The 20,393-nt window shown below is 42.0% G+C and overlaps 1 protein-coding gene and 1 long non-coding RNA gene across 6 annotated transcripts; one reads left to right on the forward strand and one right to left on the reverse strand.

The window, feature by feature from the left end:
• LOC130387113 (myosin-7) lies at positions 1-17,077 on the forward strand. Of its 5 annotated transcripts, XM_056596101.1 has the most exons (37): positions 1-823; positions 943-1,150; positions 1,404-1,547; positions 1,751-1,907; positions 1,996-2,023; positions 2,445-2,550; positions 2,708-2,800; positions 2,962-3,025; positions 3,197-3,295; positions 3,717-3,820; positions 3,923-4,061; positions 4,165-4,283; positions 4,370-4,519; positions 4,611-4,781; positions 4,875-5,184; positions 5,305-5,378; positions 5,641-5,846; positions 5,925-6,048; positions 6,160-6,296; positions 6,489-6,744; positions 6,849-7,091; positions 7,181-7,357; positions 7,461-7,606; positions 7,715-7,805; positions 7,892-8,281; positions 9,344-9,470; positions 9,595-9,713; positions 9,833-10,029; positions 10,276-10,459; positions 10,680-10,845; positions 10,948-11,072; positions 11,571-12,083; positions 12,207-12,503; positions 12,937-13,041; positions 13,247-13,342; positions 13,630-13,764; positions 14,395-17,077. In XM_056596101.1, the coding sequence occupies exons 2-37, from the start codon at positions 950-952 to the stop codon at positions 14,413-14,415; spliced, it is 5,814 nt and encodes a 1,937-aa protein (XP_056452076.1). In that variant the 5' UTR covers positions 1-823; positions 943-949; the 3' UTR covers positions 14,416-17,077. The 5 variants fall into 5 exon arrangements, with proteins under 5 accessions (XP_056452076.1, XP_056452073.1, XP_056452074.1 ...); XM_056596098.1 differs by having other exon boundaries at positions 4,875-5,378; XM_056596099.1 differs by lacking the exon at positions 14,395-17,077 and having other exon boundaries at positions 13,630-14,385.
• Positions 12,819-20,152, reverse strand: LOC130387115 (uncharacterized). The gene is made up of 4 exons (XR_008896288.1): positions 19,940-20,152; positions 15,790-15,925; positions 14,389-14,481; positions 12,819-13,690 (listed from the first exon to the last, which is right to left on the reverse strand). It is a non-coding gene; the product is annotated as an uncharacterized LOC130387115 (long non-coding RNA).
• Between the last annotated feature and the right edge of the window lie 241 nt (positions 20,153-20,393).

Consider the following 20,393-nt stretch of genomic DNA (forward strand, 5'->3'; position numbering starts at 1 on the left):
ATATGTGGAATACTCAAATAAATGACACTGATATTCATTCTCACATATGAATCATACACTATGTATCTACAAGTGCTTAATCAGCTGATAACCTAAACTAATGTACTGACGATAAATTATAAATAATATTTTGCTGATGATTGATTGATTACCTGCTACAAATTATTATTTGGTCTGATGGTAATAATTCAAATTATTATTATATGCTACTAAATATGAGGTGGTCTGCTGTTATGATTGAAGTATATGCCCTCAGAACTACAACAATTGTTCTGACATGCATTCTAGACGACACACAGGACAAACATGTAAAGGATGGAATTCCTCTTGACTATTTAAAGATGGAGGCTTTGCAGCACCTCCTCAGGCAGGGCAGTCTGAGGAGGATGCATATGAATCATTGTGGCACAGCATGGATCTCCTAATATGGCACAGTTAAGGCCCCCAACCCACCCCCCTTACTGATAAGACTGACCCGCTGATATCTATATTGCTTTTCCACCAATCATTAACCCCCTCCCTCCCTACACGTACCCCCCCAATCCCAATGCAGACATAATAGCATTCCTGAACCTGGAGCACCCCCCCATATATGGCAGAGGGGGACTTCATTTATAAAAAGGGCCCACTGACAGACCCCTCGAATTGGTTGCCATTCTTTCAGCCGGTAAGATGGAAGCACACAGGCATACACACCTTCTCTATCTGACTTGCTACTGAGGCTAACTGTTTGTATTCATATGGACGGGAAATACATTCAACTGTTTGATTTGCTTCTTTAGGACCAGTGCACCTCCATTCTCCTTCGGTAGGGGCTCAACAGGTATGAATTCACATCTTTCGAGCATCAAGCATATATTCTATCTGCTTTTCCTCCTCTGATGCACGCATGAACTCAGTGATAACCCCTGACTAACCGGGCGCCTTTTTCCACGGAAACAGCGTTAACATGGGGGATGCTACCATGAGAGATTTTGGGCCCGCCGCGTCCTACCTGAGGAAGTCGGACAAAGAACGTCTGGAGGCCCAGACGCGGGCCTTTGACATGAAGAAGGAATGCTTTGTCCCTGACGCCGACGAGGAGTATGTCAAGGCCACCATCAGCAGCCGAGAAGGGGACACCGTCATCGCCCAGACCGAGAGGGGAAAGGTGAGCGTGGCTACTCTACTGGGCGCTGCTGGAACAAGCCAGGGCATCTCTGGTTAACAATGACATGGCATCCACAAGGGAAAAACTAAAATGTGTGGTATTAAATAAGAGAAACATCAACAACAAACACCGTCTTTGCATAATCGGTTTTTGCTTAAAGTTAATTGAGCTAATTCAAGTTTTATGCAACTCCAACTTGCAACCTTTTAAAATGTTTTCAATGGATTGATTAGCTGCTGTTTCTGTTTCCCAGACCGTGACGGTGAAGGAGTGTGACGTACACCCTCAGAACCCGCCAAAGTTTGATAAAATTGAAGACATGGCGATGTTCACCTTCCTCCACGAGCCCGCCGTGCTGTTCAACCTCAAAGAGCGTTACGCAGCGTGGATGATCTACGTGAGTCCTCTCTTCACTCGGCTTTTACTTGGGGACCTACCCGTACAATGGATCTCTGTATTGAGTTACTCTTGTCAACATGAAAACAGGATACCACTTCTAATAATTACAATAATAATAATGGCACACTACCGGTAAATGGGCAATTTCTTTTAAACGTTGTAATTTTGATTCTCCCTCCCCTCCGTCTCTGATTCCCTCAGACGTACTCTGGGCTGTTCTGTGTGACGGTCAACCCCTACAAGTGGCTGCCGGTCTACAACCAAGAGGTGGTGGAGGCGTACAGAGGAAAGAAGAGGAGTGAAGCTCCTCCTCATATCTTCTCAATCTCTGACAATGCCTACCAGTACATGCTGACAGGTGATTACACCTCAGTGTCATGAAATATCCTGGGACCTGGCTTTAAATTACAAGTTTTCTGATCGCTTTTGTACTTTTTGTTTTCCAGACAGAGAAAACCAATCGATTCTTATCACGTGAGTTTTTTGGGCTAAGTTATTTTTTGGATGATTATGTTAAAACTGGCAGTGTTGAGTGTGGTGAAATCTGAATATTAAAGGTAGGGAAGGCAATTAGGAGGAACCAGATCCTAAGCTAGATCTTTAAGAATCCGACTGAAGAAATCCCCCAAATCCAGAAAGAAAGTGCTCTTGCCATGCGATTGATTCTGGGTTAAGAAATACACAAATCCTGCTGTTCCATTTATATAGCTCATCTGGTTCATTTGAGTTATAATAAAGGCCAAAACCCTCTTATTTTTGTGTTAGGTCTTTCTATCTGTCTAAAAAGTAATAGTTTTGTAATGAGACTTTTCTGGTCGTATCTGATATTCAGAAACAAAAAAGTAAGCTTATTTCAATAAGACTAAGATTTGACATCATCAACTTATGTTACCAGCGGAGAATCTGGTGCTGGGAAAACAGTCAACACCAAGCGTGTTATTCAGTACTTTGCCAGTATCGCCGCTGCCGGTGGGAAGAAGGAAGGAAACTCTGACAAAAAGGTGACAATCTTGAAATGACTAGCTCAACATTCTTAGGCTCTGTCATAACCTTCAGACTATTTGAACCTCAACATCATGCTTAGACTTAAAATTCAGACAATCTTAACCTCATTTGGAAAACTAGCTAGTTTAAACTTCTGTTGTCTTGTTGTCCCAGGGCACCTTGGAGGATCAAATCATCCAGGCTAACCCAGCCCTGGAGGCCTTCGGTAACGCTAAAACCATCAGGAACGACAATTCTTCCAGATTTGTGAGTGCTTTTCTACAATGAGATATATTTTCAGTACCATGGGTTTGATAATGCGGTGCTATTCCCTGAGGGAATCTTCCCGAGGGATTAATAAAGTTCCTGTCTACTATTAATCCTATCTATTAAACAACCCTGATTTTGTGTTAACTTGTTATTTTCAGGGCAAATTTATTAGAATCCATTTCGCTGCCAGTGGAAAGCTGGCCTCTGCGGATATTGAGACTTGTAAGTGGCTTTTTTTATTTCACACAATTTTTTTTGTTAATGATAGCAATTCTGATCCAGACTTCGACCTGATTTTATTGAATTTTTCTGGAGGATTGTTAGGAATCCTTAAATATTGGTAAATATGCTTTGTGAATAACTTTGCTTGACTAGATATATACCTCTTCACAGATCTATTGGAAAAGTCTCGTGTCACTTTCCAGCTGAAGGCTGAGAGAGATTACCATATCTTCTACCAGATTCTGTCTCAGAAGAAACCTGAGTTGCTTGGTAAATCAAAGACCGTACATTACACTATTCTGCATTATACTACTATTGTCGGGAATCACTCAATTTAGTATGGCGGTATTGTTCAACTTTTTTCAGCCGCTCCCTGCTGTCGGATTTAAAGCACGACATACAGATGTCAGATACAGAATACCAACATCAAACCAACAGTATACAATCCCCCATGGGGTACATCAGATATCTCAACCCATTGTATACTTGACAGAGCAGAACCAAAGCCGGTGGAGGCTTGGGTGCTTGTGGGCGAATTCGGCTATCAGTGTTGACTGCCTATCAGTGTAGGTGCGTTTGACTGGGCCGCGTTAGCCATCAGCCGCAACGTATGACTAGAGGTCCCTGCCAGAACTAGCTCGACCGTATTATATTCACAACCACCACATAATGCATTGTTTTTCTATTTCAGAAATGCTGCTCATCACCAACAACCCCTACGACTACTCCTTCATTTCTCAAGGGGAGACGACAGTAGCCTCCATCGATGATGCTGAGGAACTAGTGATGACTGATGTAAATCCAGATTATTATTTTCCTACTTTGAGGACTAAGATTCATTCTCTATCCATGATCTTGAATTGTAGAGACAATACCATGCATTTTCTCCTCAACTAGGATGCTTTTGATGTGCTGGGCTTCACCCAAGAAGACAAAAATGGCATCTATAAGATGATTGGTGCCATCATGCACTATGGCAACATGAGGTTCAAGCAGAAACAGCGTGAGGAGCAGGCTGAGCCTGATGGCAGCGAGGGTGAGCCTTGTTAAATGACGATAAGCAGAAAGGCAGATCACCGTGTCCAGAAGGCAACCGTTAGGCAAGACTATAAATATCGTTTATCTTTGCCCCTATGCAGATGCTGACAAAGTTGCGTATCTGATGGGCCTGAACTCTGCAGACCTCATCAAGGGTTTGTGTCACCCAAGAGTCAAAGTAGGAAATGAGTGGGTCACCAAGGGACAGAGTGTTCAGCAGGTGTGTAAATGCTCAAAGGGTGTACAATTATTTTGCTGATCTGGATGTAGAGAAAGAGTTATTTAAATGATGTGTTTCCATGCAAGGTGTACTACGCCATCGGTGCGCTGTCCAAGTCAGTGTACGAGAAGATGTTCTTGTGGATGGTGGTGAGGATCAACCTGTCCCTCGATACCAAGCAGTCCCGCCAGTACTTCATTGGAGTGCTGGACATTGCTGGATTTGAGATCTTTGATGTGAGTTCAGACGATCTGTGTACAGTATCTTCATATATATGCAATATACTGTATCGTCAGCTGAACGGAGCATTGACATTTTCTGTTTCAGTACAACACTTTCGAGCAGCTCTGCATCAACTTTACCAACGAGAAACTGCAACAGTTCTTCAACCACCACATGTTTGTGCTGGAGCAGGAAGAGTATAAGAAAGAGGGCATTGAATGGACTTTCATTGACTTTGGTATGGACTTGCAGGCCTGCATCGACTTGATTGAAAAGGTAGAATATGGAAATATTTCCCAAGAATTATGTGTCAAAATACATAGATTATGGTATTAAATATAGTGTTTCACACGTTTTTCCTCTCCTTAGCCCATGGGCATCATGTCTATCCTTGAAGAGGAGTGCATGTTCCCCAAGGCCAGTGATGCCACATTCAAAGCCAAGCTGTATGACAACCACCTGGGGAAATCCAACAACTTCCAGAAGCCCAGGGTTGTCAAGGGGAAACCAGAGGCCCACTTCTCCCTGGTTCACTACGCTGGCACTGTTGACTACAACATCTTTAACTGGCTGGTGAAGAACAAGGATCCATTGAATGAAACTGTTGTGGGACTTTACCAGAAGTCAAATCTTAAAATGTTGTCCAACCTCTTCGTAAATTACGCTGGTACAGATTCAGGTAAACTAATTTGGAAAGGGAAGAATATCTTATTGACTACAAGAGCACATCATCATCATCAATATTGTCTTGGTTTAATTGGGAATGCTAATTTTCAAGTTTTTTGTACTGGATCAACAGATGGAAAAGGAGGAAAAGGTGGTGGAAGTAAGAAGAAGGGATCCTCCTTCCAGACTGTGTCAGCGTTGCACAGGGTTAGTAAAACTAGAGAACAAAACAAGAGGCCATCATGATCCAAGATCGTTGTGGTTATTCAACGATTAATTAACAACTGCTGGCTGTGTGGATCATTTATCTTTGATAATCCATTCAAGATAATTTACCTTTGCATGTCATGTAAAACACACTTTTAAGATTAAGAATAGTTTTATGATTAAGTTCAGTGTTCAACATCGATATTAAAAGTTTATATTTTTATTTTTTATGTTGAAAATGTGCTTATTTTCCTATTAACAGGAGAACCTGAACAAGCTGATGACCAACTTGAGGTCTACTCACCCTCATTTTGTCCGCTGCATCATCCCCAATGAGAGCAAGAATCCTGGGGCCATGGAGAACCCTCTGGTGATGCACCAGCTACGCTGTAACGGTGTGCTGGAAGGCATCAGGATCTGCAGGAAGGGCTTCCCCAACAGGATTCTGTATGCAGATTTCAAACAGAGGTAACTCCATGAGAAGGTTGTTGATCATGTCTAACAATTGTACAATTTAAATTGAGTAATTGAATACCTATATTGCAGATACCGCATCCTTAATCCTGCCGCAATCCCAGACGGACAATTTATAGACAGCAGGAAAGGGGCTGAGAAGCTACTTGGTTGTCTGGATATTGATCACAACCAGTACAAGTTTGGACACACTAAAGTAAGAATTCATTAATCAGATGTGCGATAAGCCACATTCAACTGGTTGGATTTGATCCAGCACCAGTTGCATGCTTGATCATTAAGTTGTTTCTACTCGAATGGGTTCTAGGTGTTCTTCAAGGCCGGTCTCCTCGGGACACTTGAGGAGATGAGAGATGACCGTCTGTCACTTATCATATCTGGGATCCAGTCTCGGGCAAGGGGACTCCTTGCAAGGCTAGAATTCCAGAAGATTGTGGAGCGAAGGTCAGACAAATGAAATGAAGCAAGCCTTGAACTAATAATATCAATATATTATTTAATTAGTATGTTTTCTCTTCAGACATTATCACACTTTATGATGAACTCCTTTTTGGATAATTATTTGCAGTTGATGTAGTAATTAAAATATTACTCTGTCATTATTGAATTATTTACGATTGCATTGCTCTCTAACAGAGATGCACTACTGGTAATCCAGTGGAACATCCGTGCCTTCATGGGAGTGAAGAACTGGCCCTGGATGAAGCTGTTCTTCAAGATCAAACCTCTGCTGAGATCGGCGGAGGCAGAGAAAGAGATGGCCAACATGAAGGAAGAATTCCTGAAGTTGAAGGAGGCTTACGCAAAGTCAGAGGCTCGCAGGAAGGAACTAGAGGAGAAAATGGTGTCTCTTCTCCAAGAGAAGAACGACCTGCAGCTCGGTGTCCAAGCTGTACGTTTTATTTAAATTTTATATATGTAAATATAGCAGTATTAAAGTCATAATAGTAATGAATAATAATAACTAATAATAAAATGACCAATATTGAATTACAGGAACAAGATAATCTTGCAGATGCTGAGGAAAGATGTGAAGGGCTTATCAAAAATAAGATTCAGATGGAAGCAAAGGCCAAGGAGCTTTCCGAGAGACTGGAGGATGAGGAGGAGATGAACGCTGAACTTACTGCTAAGAAGAGGAAGCTGGAAGATGAGTGCTCTGAGTTGAAGAAGGATATAGATGACCTGGAACTAACACTGGCAAAGGTGGAGAAAGAGAAGCATGCAACTGAGAACAAGGTAGGAAAAATCCTTTGACAATCCTGAGATCCATAGATGCAGTATCGTAATTTCATCATAACATTGACAAATCATTGCCACATTTGTAGGTGAAGAACCTAGTTGAGGAAATGGCTTCTCTGGATGAAATCATTACCAAGTTGACCAAGGAGAAGAAAGCCTTACAGGAGTCTCATCAACAAACACTGGATGACCTACAGAGTGAGGAAGACAAAGTCAACACTCTGACCAAGGCCAAAGTCAAGCTGGAGCAGCAAGTGGATGATGTAAGTAGGATACTGCACGTCTTACGATTGTTGTTTGACAGCTCTAAGTACTCGATAACATTAAAATGTCTTCATTATTTCATCCATGTGATACTTTATTCAGCTTGAAGGGTCACTGGAACAAGAGAAGAAAATTCGTATGGACCTTGAGAGAGCTAAGAGAAAGTTGGAAGGAGACTTGAAGTTAACTCAGGAAAGCCTAATGGACCTTGAGAATGACAAGCAGCAACTTGAGGAGCGGCTTAAAAAGTAAGCACATCACACATTTCAATTACATACATGGACTACAGATGACATAGAATGATGTAGAACAAATATTAAATATGTTTATGACCTCTGAACTGTTTGTCACCACAGGAAAGACTTTGAAGTGAGCCAACTCAACAGTAAAATTGAAGATGAGCAGGCAATTAGCATTCAGCTTCAAAAGAAACTTAAAGAGCTTCAGGTAAATAAGATTAAAAAAAAGTGAGAGAACAAAAAGCAGAAAAAAGTTGAAAAATGTGATGTTATGAGCGCTTTCATCTTCATTAGGCCCGCATTGAAGAACTGGAAGAGGAGCTTGAGGCAGAGCGAGCTGCCCGAGCCAAGGTGGAGAAACAGAGAGCAGACTTGGCCAGAGAGCTGGAGGAGATCAGTGAGAGGCTGGAGGAGGCTGGCGGAGCAACATCTGCCCAGATTGAGATGAACAAGAAGAGGGAAGCCGAGTTCCAGAAGCTCCGCAGAGACCTTGAAGAGGCCACTCTGCAACACGAGTCTACCGCTGCCACACTCCGGAAGAAGCAAGCTGACAGTGTATCCGATCTTGGGGAGCAGATCGACAACCTGCAGAGAGTCAAGCAGAAGCTGGAGAAGGAGAAGAGCGAGCTCAGACTGGAGCTGGACGATGTGGTCTCCAACATGGAACATATCGTTAAGACAAAGGTTTGATTCATTCATTTAGGGTGACCAAACGTCCTCTTTTCCCCGGACATGTCCACTTTTTACGTCCCGTCCGGGGCGTCCGGGGGGGTTTTATTAATTGATGATAATGTCCGGTTTTCGGACATTATCTCGTTGCATATTTTTTTTTGCCTCGTCGCATATTTGTGTTTCTGGGTCTTTCACATAACCTACTAGTTATTACCATTGTATATGTCTATGGTTATTACGGCCTTCCAAGTTCTGGAAATGGTATCTCCCTTACGTTCCACCTTCTTGCGCGAGCTGACTGTAGAGAGAGTCTGTCATTGGGCGACCGATCGAAAAAAAAAATGCGCTGCGTAGCGGTTATTAATGAAGTACCACATTGTGCGGGGAATAGGTATTTTGAGAAGGTGCCGTGTAAAGACGGACTGAAACTCTCACTGAAGTCCGTAGGCTCATGATAGGCTCAGGCCCCCCCCCCCCCCCCCCCTGGGGGCGCAATTGGACCTAGGATCGCCACTGTCTGCAGACATGCCCCAACGTAAATGTAAGTTCACGGACGAAGTAAAGAAAAAATACCCATGTTTTCGCCCCCCCCCCCCCCTCGCGACGAAGTGTCCTCTTTTTCACAAACTCAAATCTGGTCACCCTACATTCATTTATTTTGCTTTGTTTGCCAAAATACAACGGACAATCCAATTAATACATAATTAACTAGGGGTAGTGATGAAGTGTAACCTTGATACCTTGGTATCGTGGTTTCGGGGGTAGGTATGACTCAAAGAGTGGTAGAGGTTCAACACGTGGTTTGTTCAGCGATACGAGGTAAACAGACTCTGGTGGTGGCAGAATGGTAAAGAAGCGACTCCTATAGGGTCAGAATTATCCCAAAACCATTATACTTTTTATGGTGTTGTTTTGACCACTATGTGAAGAAGCAGATATTAGTCAGAACTGGTGTTGGCACTAAGACTATGTGGTCCAATGAGAAAAAAAACTATCTTTAAAATCGTGTGGTCTAATGAGGTAATAGAATAAATGAGTAAATTAATCTGTACACTGTGATATGTTTAATTTCAGACAAACCTAGAGAAAATGTGCAGGACCTTGGAAGATCAGAATAGTGAATACAAGACTAAATACGAAGAGGGTCAACGTTGCATCAATGACTTCAACATGCAAAAGGCAAGGCTGCAGACGGAAAATGGTACGTTCTTTTATAATTTGGTATTTTTTTAAGCTAAATGACGTAACTATGCAATCGATTTCTTATTGTTTTAAACCATGGAACACCAACACCAAAATGTTTATGATGCTACCTAAAACACAAGGTGAGCTCTCGAGGCAAATGGAGGACAAGGACTCCCTGGTGTCTCAGCTGACAAGAGGAAAACTGTCCTACACTCAGCAGATTGAGGACCTCAAGAGACAACTAGAAGAGGAGACAAAGGTACATTCTAGGGCTTCCCTGCACTTATATTTAGTTTGAAGGCAGTGTAATCAACTGGCCCCGAATAAATTGCAAATTTATCTGTACTATGCTAATCCTGTGATTCAATTTTTTATCAGGCCAAGAATGCATTAGCCCATGCAGTGCAGTCCTCCCGCCATGACTGCGACCTGCTGAGAGAGCAGTTTGAGGAGGAGCAGGAGGCCAAGGCTGAGCTACAGCGCAGCATGTCCAAAGCTAACTCTGAGGTGGCTCAGTGGAGAACCAAGTATGAAACTGATGCCATCCAGAGGACTGAGGAACTAGAGGAGGCCAAGTAAGAAAGATGGAGACTAACGACGCTAACCTAAACTCTCATTTCCAGAAAGAAAAAACGTAATTCCATCCTGCAGATCAGCTTTTTGTTTGTGCTATGTTGCTTTTAAAATGTAAGACGAACAAAAAGTTTGTCTGTTAGATGACCGAGCAACCTTTGTACTAAACCAAAGCACCACCGATAATTGACCAAAGGAGCACGAACATATCCAGCATCAACAACCGTTTGATTGTCTGGTTTCTGAAGGAAGAAGCTGGCCCAGCGTCTTCAGGATGCTGAGGAGGCTGTGGAGGCAGTCAATGCTAAATGTTCCTCCCTGGAGAAGACCAAACACAGACTGCAGAATGAGATTGAAGATCTCATGGTGGATGTGGAGAGGTCTAATGCTGCTGCTGCCGCTCTGGACAAAAAGCAAAGAAACTTTGATAAGGCAAGGCAGTACTTCATTAAAAAGACTGTATGTAGTATAAGGTCAACAGAGAAAATCATAAAACATTATATCGGGTTGATTGTGAAGGAATGATCCAAATAACGTTGAAGTAACCGTTTCAGTTCATGTTTCTATATAATCTGACCTAATCAGGGCTCTTTCACATTTGGAATGCAGGACAATCATAAAAAATGGCCCAACTATGCATTTGTAAATGTAGGTCCTGTCTGAGTGGAAGCAGAAGTTTGAGGAGTCTCAGTGTGAGCTGGAGAGCTCCCAGAAGGAGGCACGCTCTCTGAGCACTGAACTCTTCAAACTGAAGAACTCCTACGAGGAATCTCTGGATCACTTGGAGACCATTAAGAGAGAGAACAAGAACCTCCAAGGTAGGATCTTCATATTAGTTTTGCTTTTACGGTTTGTATCAACCAAGTCACAAAGCTAATGCTATGTCATTTTGTTTTGTTTGTTTATGGAATGAAAAACAGAGGAAATCTCGGACCTTACTGAGCAACTTGGTGAGGGGTCAAAGAGCATCCATGAACTGGAGAAACTGAGGAAACAGCTGGAACAGGAGAAGAGTGAGATCCAATCTGCTCTGGAGGAAGCGGAGGTAAGGACATGCTTTAAAAGAGGCAGTGAACCCAAAATCGCTTAACTTGAAAATCGTACTTCAGATTCAGATTCAGATTCAGATTCAGATTCAACGTGGTAATATCTCTTATTAGATCGCCATCATATAAATCCATGAGAGGATTATGCCCCAATTAAAGTGCAACACCGTGGTGTGTGTGCGCATGGATTCGTGGAGCTCAGTCTGGGCGGCGGTTTATTTCGCTGTCCGCGTCCAAGAGAGGGTTAAGCCTCTCGGACACTTGTATTTCATGCAACTCGCTCATTATAACTGTAACCATGGGGATCACCCCATGGTTACGCTCTCTCCATCCTAAAAATCTCAGCCCAAAGCAATACATTTTAAATCTCAGTGTTCAAATTTGATATGAAACAGAGGGTTCACTAAAACTTTCAAATATATAGATATATACACAATACTGTGTATAATGAATGAACAGCATACCTGTTTTTTAATAAGAAGCTTTACTCTTACTAGGCCTCCTTGGAGCATGAAGAGGGAAAGATTCTGAGAGCCCAGCTTGAGTTCAATCAGGTTAAGGCTGAAATCGAAAGGAAGTTGGCTGAGAAGGATGAGGAGATGGAGCAGACCAAGAGGAACCTGCAGAGGAACATAGACACCCTGCAGAGCTCTCTGGAAGCAGAGTGCCGCAGCAGGAATGAGGCCCTCCGCTTGAAGAAGAAGATGGAGGGAGACCTCAATGAGATGGAGATCCAGCTCAGCCAGGCCAACCGGCAGGCGTCTGAAGCCCAGAAGCAGCTGAAGTCTGTCCATGGTCACCTCAAAGATTCTCAAATCCAGCTGGACGAGTCTCTTCGGGCCAATGAGGATCTTAAGGAGAACATGGCAATCGTGGAGAGGCGTAACAACCTGATGCAGGCTGAACTGGAGGAGCTGAGGTCCGCTCTCGAGCAAACTGAACGCTGTCGCAAACTTGCTGAGCAAGAGCTGCTGGATGTCAGTGAGAGGGTGCAGTTACTGCACTCACAGGTAAGGCAATTATACATTCGTTCATTTTGATAATCACCAATGACAGATTCATTTAGAGACTGAGAATAACCAGTAACAGTAGAGTCTGCAGCTCTCATTTACTGATCTCTTCTGAATCTTCAGAACACCAGCCTGATAAACCAGAAGAAGAAGCTGGAGGCCGATACGTCCCAGCTTCAGTCTGAGGTGGAGGAGGCTTTGCAGGAGTGCAGGAATGCTGAGGAAAAGGCCAAGAAGGCCATTACTGATGCGGCCATGATGGCAGAGGAGCTGAAGAAGGAGCAGGACACCAGCTCTCACCTGGAGCGCATGAAGAAGAACATGGAGCAGACCATCAAGGACCTGCAGCACCGCCTGGATGAGGCTGAGCAGATTGCTATGAAGGGGGGCAAGAAGCAGGTCCAGAAGCTGGAGGCCAGGGTGAGTACTGTATAGCCACACACACACACACACACACACACACACACACACACACACACACACACACACACACACACACACACACACACACACACACACACACACACACACACACACACACACACACACACACACACACACACACACACACATCCTGCATTTCATCTCCCCTGGGACCTTTCTGTGTGGAAGTTGCATGATATGCAGGTGCTGGTTTCTTCCAACACCAAAAAACATGCAGGTAGTCACTGCTGCTCTTAAGTAGTCAGGAAAGGTTTCACACCATGTTTAACCTTTCCAGTATACTTTAAAGCAGTAGGCTGCATATTTGAAGTAGGCTGCTATGGCTTTATTTGCTGTAGTTAGACAGCGATACCTAATCTATGAATGTATTTGTAATGGATGCTTTAATTGTAATTGTTGGTATTCTCAGGTACGGGAGCTGGAGACCGAGGTGGAGTCTGAGCAAAAGAAGAGCGGTGAAGCAGTGAAGGGAATCCGCAAATACGAGAGACGAATCAAAGAGCTGACATATCAGGTGCTTTATTCATTTATTTTACAAGCGCTAATGGAAAAATACTTCTAAGTGAAACTCCATTATAATACAAATGTCCTTCAGCAGGGAGAGTTGGCTCTTTATTTACTCACGATCAAGTGGAGTGACCCCATTTGTTGAAGTACAGTATTTGAGTAGAGAACACAAGTACTATATGTATTCATATACATTTATCAACATTTTTCAGACTGATGAGGATCGCAAGAACGTCACTCGTCTCCAAGACCTTGTAGACAAGCTGCAGCTGAAGGTCAAAGCCTACAAGAGGACATCTGAGGAGGCTGTAAGTGTGAAACTTTCAGCTCCACTATCTACAACGTTTAGTATGTAGCAGGTAGAATGTGTGCCAGACCCTCTTGGGTGCCTGCTATTATTATTTTTGATATATGTGTAATAGAATACGTAATGTTCTGTGGAATACTACTATCCCAAAGTGATTCCAATAGTCAATGATCACAGGCCATAGCTCGGTCTAGACTGCTACAGGTAAGGTTCAAGCTATTAACATGTCTAGAAGGGTTTGTAATGAACCTGGTTGGCTTTGCTTCTGTTACATCCCTGTGGAAACAGGAGGAACAGGCCAACTGCCACCTGGGCAAGTTCCGTAAGCTGCAGCATGAGCTGGACGAGGCTGAGGAGAGAGCAGACATCGCTGAGACACAGGTCAACAAGCTGAGGGCCAAGAGCCGCGACGGGGGCCCCAAGGTCAGTGGCCGACATAAAGACGATGATCATTTCAATAATTAAGGCTGCATTCATCAAAGCTACTTTCACAGTCACTGTTTATATTCTATAATATCTGAATTGTTTACGGGACTTGTGGGCGACCTCTTAAAGGTGTATCAGGAAACCGGAAACAAATCAGGACTGCCGATTTAAAATGTTTTTATTTATAATAAAGAATCAGTTATGTGTCTTAATGGTTAATTATGGAGTGAATTTAGATATTGTTTGACAAACAAGAGACACCAGCAGCTTTTAATATTTCCTAGCTGAAATTTATCTGGACTTCAGAGTAATTGAATGTTTGTTATGGAATTTGATTCAGTGGCCTTTATTTTAGGATAGACATTTTAAGCTGACACAGTTACGATTGTCCCTGTAAATTCACACACAGTATCGTATTCTAAATAATAAATGCAATCGTTAGTGCTTATTAGTTAAAGGCTATTTGCATATATAATTGAAGCGATGCGTTGACTCAAGCCTGCAACATGCATCGCAGTAAAGTCAAGTTGTTATTGTTAATTAGAATACCTCCACATAAATGTACCTTAAATTCCTTACACACTCTCTCTCGCTCTAAATCTACTCTCTCTGCTCTCTTACCACCAGAGGGGGCTGGATGAGGAGTGATTCTACCGGAGGTCCACCATGGACCCTTTGGAACTGATGAGGGTTCCCCTGGTCCCCAATGTGTTTCTGTAGAATAAAGCGAAAGTGCATTCAAATATAATAATGTGCCCAGTCGTTATTTCATACAGTTGAACTCAATCATAACCTCTATCCTCATTACGTTCTCCTTAATTGATTGATCATTAATAGGACACTTAGAAAAGGAGAAAGTGTAGAAAGTGCAGCAGATGATGCAATTGTTTAATCTCAATAAGTGGAAAACAGAGATTGAGAATATAAAACAGTTTACTCCATCTGTGTGGAAGACCTAGCCTCGGGCATGATGTTAGTCACATTGCAGAGTTGTGACAACCTAGTGGATCATGCCTGCCACCCTCTGGTAATACACCATAATGACACTGTGAGTATGTCTACTCAACATTGAAGCAATGTTACCTTGAATGAGAAGACTTGTTTTAAAAGCAGAAAAAAATGCGGTATGTAGAAATGAAACTAAATAAGACTAAATAAGTAGGAGGACAGAAATAGTCATACCAGAGGGTGTGGGAGGGTACTTGAAAACAAAATAATCCTATATAGAAATAAACTTCCTAAAGTCCTACAAAATGTATAATGTTTTGATAAAAATGTATACGATTATATTAATGGTGCCGCAGGATTTAATGGCCTCTATCGGGGACAAACTGAACGCTCCCATCCCACTGCAGTGACGTAGGATGAGCCCCTGTGGCCTGTACTGGCCTGTCAGGTGAAAGCAGGTTATTCCTAAATGATTCCATCATTTACAAGGGATGAGGTTCATTGATAGATTCATAAATTGTGTTTAGGCAGTAACACGATACATCATATCTAACATGCAAGTCTTCCATGATGAAAAACGAAATGAGTCCCCTCTAGATCCGTTTGTCCATTCTGGGCCACTGTATAAAACATCAACAAGGCAGGCTCAACAGAACAGTACCTACTCCCTATCTAGCTATAAAGGGCTAATTCTTAGGTAACGAAAACATAACAATTCTTATTTACTTGGGATTATAGACTTATTAAAACCTACTTCAGAATATTATATTCCATTTCTGTAAAGTCAGTTCCGCAAAATGCCACTAAATTCTACTTAATTCACATTTAAAGTTAATATATAGGCTTATTGTGTTTGTTAATGCTCTTAGATATCCACAGCAACATTTATTTTTATTTTTGCAAAGACTACAATGAAGGGGTACCAATTAAAACTAAAATGACATATAATGTACTGTGTACTTCAGGTTTTACTAAGCTAAAGTTATATTGCGTGCCTTTAAAATCGACCCACAGAAAGTTGAAAATTTGTGTTTGTAATTGAAACAGTCTTTAGAACAGTCTTTGTTTGCCTACTTGCCAACATTTAGCTGCAGGAGAGCAAACGCTCTGTGATGCTTTGGTACCATCAACCCCTGGAAACAATGGGAACATTGCACAGGTCTTCCTGGGCACTGCAAGCTCCTTTTGGTTTTGTTCTCTTTGATGCATGCTGAGGAAGAGCACACAAATATTGCATAGTTTGAAGTTAAAAGATTGGAAACATATTAAAACATTAACCATGGAAATAAAAAACAATCTTGCCAAGCAACAGGAGCATTGTTGTACTGATGCTTGTTTATGGGAGCAACATCCCATAATTATAACGGCCAAGCACTAGCTGTTCTCTGAATCAACCCTACTGACATTGACAGTAGCACCTAGGACACCTATGGGTTTTAGCATACAGCCACAGCATCCCCAGGTGGTGACACCACCTGTCGCTTCCATCAACGGAGACGCCAACTGCCAACAGATTGGTCGAGCATCTGGCGAGTTTGTGCGAGGAACGAACGACGACGGAACACCAGACTATGGTGTCTACAGGGAGGCATTGACAGCTTGGAATGAACAAATTTGAAAGCTTATTCCAATCGACTAAATTGAACCTCCTTGCGAGTCGCGTTGGTGGGGAGGCTCTCTGTGCATGTTCTCGAAGCACCAAGGAAATGTTCATCTTATTGCACTTTTAAATATGACAATGATTTCATGGGGATTTTTCATACCAGTGGGAATAATTCTTCTTTTGATAATTTTTTTCCACTGTGTTTTGTGAATGTTTTTACAGACTAGTTTATGGTGTGGTAGGTTAGCTTTAATCACATAAGCAGGCTTGTTAGTTGGAAGGAAAGAGCAAAGGAAGGTCATCCAGGTCTGTGTACAGCAACCAAACACAGCACAACAGAACACTAAAATAGTGATGCCCTGACGAATAATACAATCCTTTTCGATAATTGTTGCGACGGGTCATGTTCTTCCAGTCACATGAAGCATTAATAACGGAAAAAAGCATTCCTTGGCCGATAAAACGGACCACATAAAAAAATCCCCAGACCAGTATTGCACCTGTTGCCTCTTATCTATCACATATGCCATTCACAAAGAGACAGACAAAAAAACAAGGCAAGAATTTCACAGGGTTATCTTTGTCGGCAAGGCCAAAGGGGAGGGAAACAATGGCATGATGACAGGACGAGACAAAGGGTGCAGACTGAAGCCATTAGAAAAGTATGGGTGACCAGTGACCACTGAAAGTAATCCGACCCCTGTCCTTATTAGACATTGACAGCTGGAACCTTCTATTGTCCTCATACGATGCTCAGAAACCAAAATTTCGAACTCCATAAAATGCTCTTTGGTTACACATTGTATCATAATTTATATGTAAGACTTGGGTTTGGTTGACTTTGGTTTGTAATAATTATTAGATTCTGGGTGTGTCAACTTCCAGGCATGACCTTTTGATACTTTGTTACTTGGAATTGTCACTCGAAATAAAAAAGTTGAAAAGAAGACGTTCAATGTCACTTACCCTTTTCACAACGTAAACCAATTGTTGAACATTTTCAGCTAGTCTCAACAAGTAAATTCATTTTATAAATAACACAATTTACATAATCCATTATTGCACATAATATGTGCCTTTCAAAGGAACATATTTTTAGAGTTGCATGGCTATTGCTTCTTTTTTTATTGCACATCAAATCATTCATTATTATGACTGGATATTGGAAACATATCATGCTGCCGGTGGGAAAAGGCCCTCCCCATGTTTGATATACTGCACTAACAACTGCACAACGTCTTTCCAAGAAGTTCATCCCCATATTTGGTTGACCGGCAGCAACCTTAAGAGGGAGATGACCTGCGGGCCATGGACTCTACTATTCAACTCCACAAGCAGACACTAACAGGAATTAGGGTAAGTGACACTTAGCTTATACACAACCAGATGCATTCTGATGTATAAGCTGTATTAATTTTCCGAAAGTCCAAATAAAAATGAATAGTGAGTTTTGGTGACATAATTCTACTTCTTGAGGCATCCTTCTATGCTTAATAAAGATGTCTCCTTACGCATGTAGTACATTTAGTTGGCGTAGCATAAAGGGCATCTGCATTGGACTTCTATGTGTCTCTGTGCTTTCTTACTCTGTACAATAACCAAGGGTTACAACTGTATACATGGCAATGTGATTAACCTGCAGTTTTAATGGATAATTATACAAAGACACTGAATTACATAGCAGATGGTCTAAAACCATTGACTTGAGTCACTAGACTACAAAAACAGTATTGTTCTTCATCTGCACTTATTGAATTATTGTGCTCACCAAACGATTACAATTTAAATTAATGAAAGTATAATAATCAGGGTTTCTTTTATAGTATTTGGGAAAAGTTACTATAAAAAAATAAAAAAGCAGAAAAACAGCTAGCGTAACTATTTCAGGCTCAAGTGTGTTGGCTACAGTGATATGGGAAATACAAATTATTTCACTCAAATTTTCATGGTCTTCGTCTCTCCATAGTCAGAACATTTCATCTTATTCTACCAAGTAACTATGGACTATAGCACTCTTGTTTCTTTAAGCAGCAAGCCTCATATTAGCCTGTGACTTTCTACCCGATATTAAGGCATTCAACAGAATATATTCCACTTAAGCTGAATTAGCGCACACCCTGAAGAATAAACGTCAGTACTAATGCCGCTTTTCCACCGCACATGTAGCTCGACACGACACGACTCGACACGGTAGCAGCGCGGGTGCTTTTCCACCGCAAATAGTACCTCCGGGACGTGGGCGGGGTCGTCTGCGCGAAAGGGCCGTGACGTATTTTTGTACGCGACGCAAACAACACCTACGTAACCCACACATGGACAGAACCCACATAACAACAATGGAGAACATCGATGCGATGGTATTCGTGTTCGTATTATTAGCTGGCATGTTGAAGAAGTGGAATATGTTGGCTGCGGCGCTACTATGGCTGTTCTATCGTTACCAGCATGGTTGCCATGTCGCTCTCGTGACTTCGTCACACTCTCTGGCCAATCAGTGGCCGGCCGTCTGCCGACGTCACCTTTTAGCATCGGCTCAGCCGCTTGGAACCTAGAGCGAGGCGGTACTAGAAAAAGCAGCCACTTGAGGTACTAGATCGCGGTGGAAACGCAAAAAAGGCGAGCTGAGTCGAGTCGAGTCGAGTCGTGTCGAGCTGGTACCATGCAGTGGAAAAGCGGCATAATACTACTACTTACTAATAACCGAATGTTGCTTTCATTTTTGGATAGTTAACCGTTGACCATTCAGGGATGACCGTCTGCCTGCCCGTCAGTATCCTCGCAATAGGTATCCTTTGATTTTGATTTAGGGGGCCAACACCGGGAAAAAAAGCATCCAATCAGCATCAAGGCGAAAATAAACAATCTGCGTCACGGGGACGACTTTAACCAATCAGCATCAAAGTCATTATAACCAATCAGCAACAAGCCGATTACCTTCATTCTTTTCTCACAGGATTTGGAGTTACCTCATAGGTTGACGAGAGAGCCACCGGCGTTAATGTGGTTTTAAATGTGTGTTATCACTTCATGCCAGCTTTATGTCGCTTTATCTCGTTTTTGATAATCATTAATTGATTAATAATCATGTTTTTTTTTATTGTTTACATGTTAGAAATAAAGACAATCAATCAATCAATCAATGTAAACAAATACAAAATAATTGAGAAAGTAGTCTCAATTGTCATTAAAACAACTTGCCTATTAAACAGCTTTAGGGTAGGCCTGCAGCTGGTTATTTTCTTAATTTGAACCACCGAATTAATTCATCATAGCTTAATACAAACATTACCTGAACAGAGTGAATACAAGTAAATTAATGTATTGATTAGTGTATCTGATTAAATGCAGCCTATCTAATAAAAGCAACAGTACTACTTTGGGGAAACAGGCCTTCAAGAAGCTTAAGACCTGAAGAGGCCTTGATTATTTAGGTACTCACATAATTTTTCTTGTAATGTTTGCTGTACTACAGATTAAATATATGTATGAATGCATAATGAAATCTCGCTGTCCTTTATGTACCTTACAGATATCATTAATTGTTTAGTTTGACCTAAAGACTAAAAAATACATCAAGAAAACCACAATTTCAATCTATAAAAAACATACATCCAACCATACCTTAAAAACGGTGACCCTGTGTTCTGTACCATAACAGAGATGTACCAGATGAACTGCTATCTCAAGCCACTAGACAGGAGGGCTATAGGATGATAAAGCCAGGCACTGCTTCCCAGCCTGAATGAGGGCTAATGAAGATTGCATGAAAGACAACCAAAGTACACACGGAGGAGGCTGGCTCACTCGCTACACACCACCTCAAGTGACCCTGTGCTAAAGAACAGGGGAGCTAACAATAGCAGCTCTAATGGTCTGAAATGAAAGTTAGCTCTCTGGTGTCAAACTTGAGGAGTCAAGGTTCCTCACACCTTCCCTTCGTAAACGCGCACAAGGGCCTGTGGACAGCTGGGAATTGGACCTTTGACCGAAGGCTGATTGGTACTGCAGCACAAGGGCCTGCCTGATTTAGATTCCCGTGAGGGTGCAAAGTGAATCCGTTTAGAATCAGAGTATG

The sequence above is a fragment of the Gadus chalcogrammus genome, chromosome 8, assembly GCF_026213295.1.
Source record: "Gadus chalcogrammus isolate NIFS_2021 chromosome 8, NIFS_Gcha_1.0, whole genome shotgun sequence".
Lineage (NCBI taxonomy): Eukaryota > Metazoa > Chordata > Actinopteri > Gadiformes > Gadidae > Gadus > Gadus chalcogrammus.

What these genes read in the sequence shown, in the direction of transcription:
- LOC130387113 (XM_056596096.1), top strand. Translation starts at nt 950, where the DNA reads ATGGGGGATGCTACCATGAGAGATTTTGGGCCCGCCGCGTCCTACCTG. An exon ending in AACCAATCGATTCTTATCAC is followed by an intron (nt 2,024 to 2,444) that starts GTGAGTTTTTTG and finishes TTATGTTACCAG; the next exon opens with CGGAGAATCTGGTGCTGGGA. An exon ending in CTCTGCGGATATTGAGACTT is followed by an intron (nt 3,026 to 3,196) that starts GTAAGTGGCTTT and finishes ACCTCTTCACAG; the next exon opens with ATCTATTGGAAAAGTCTCGT.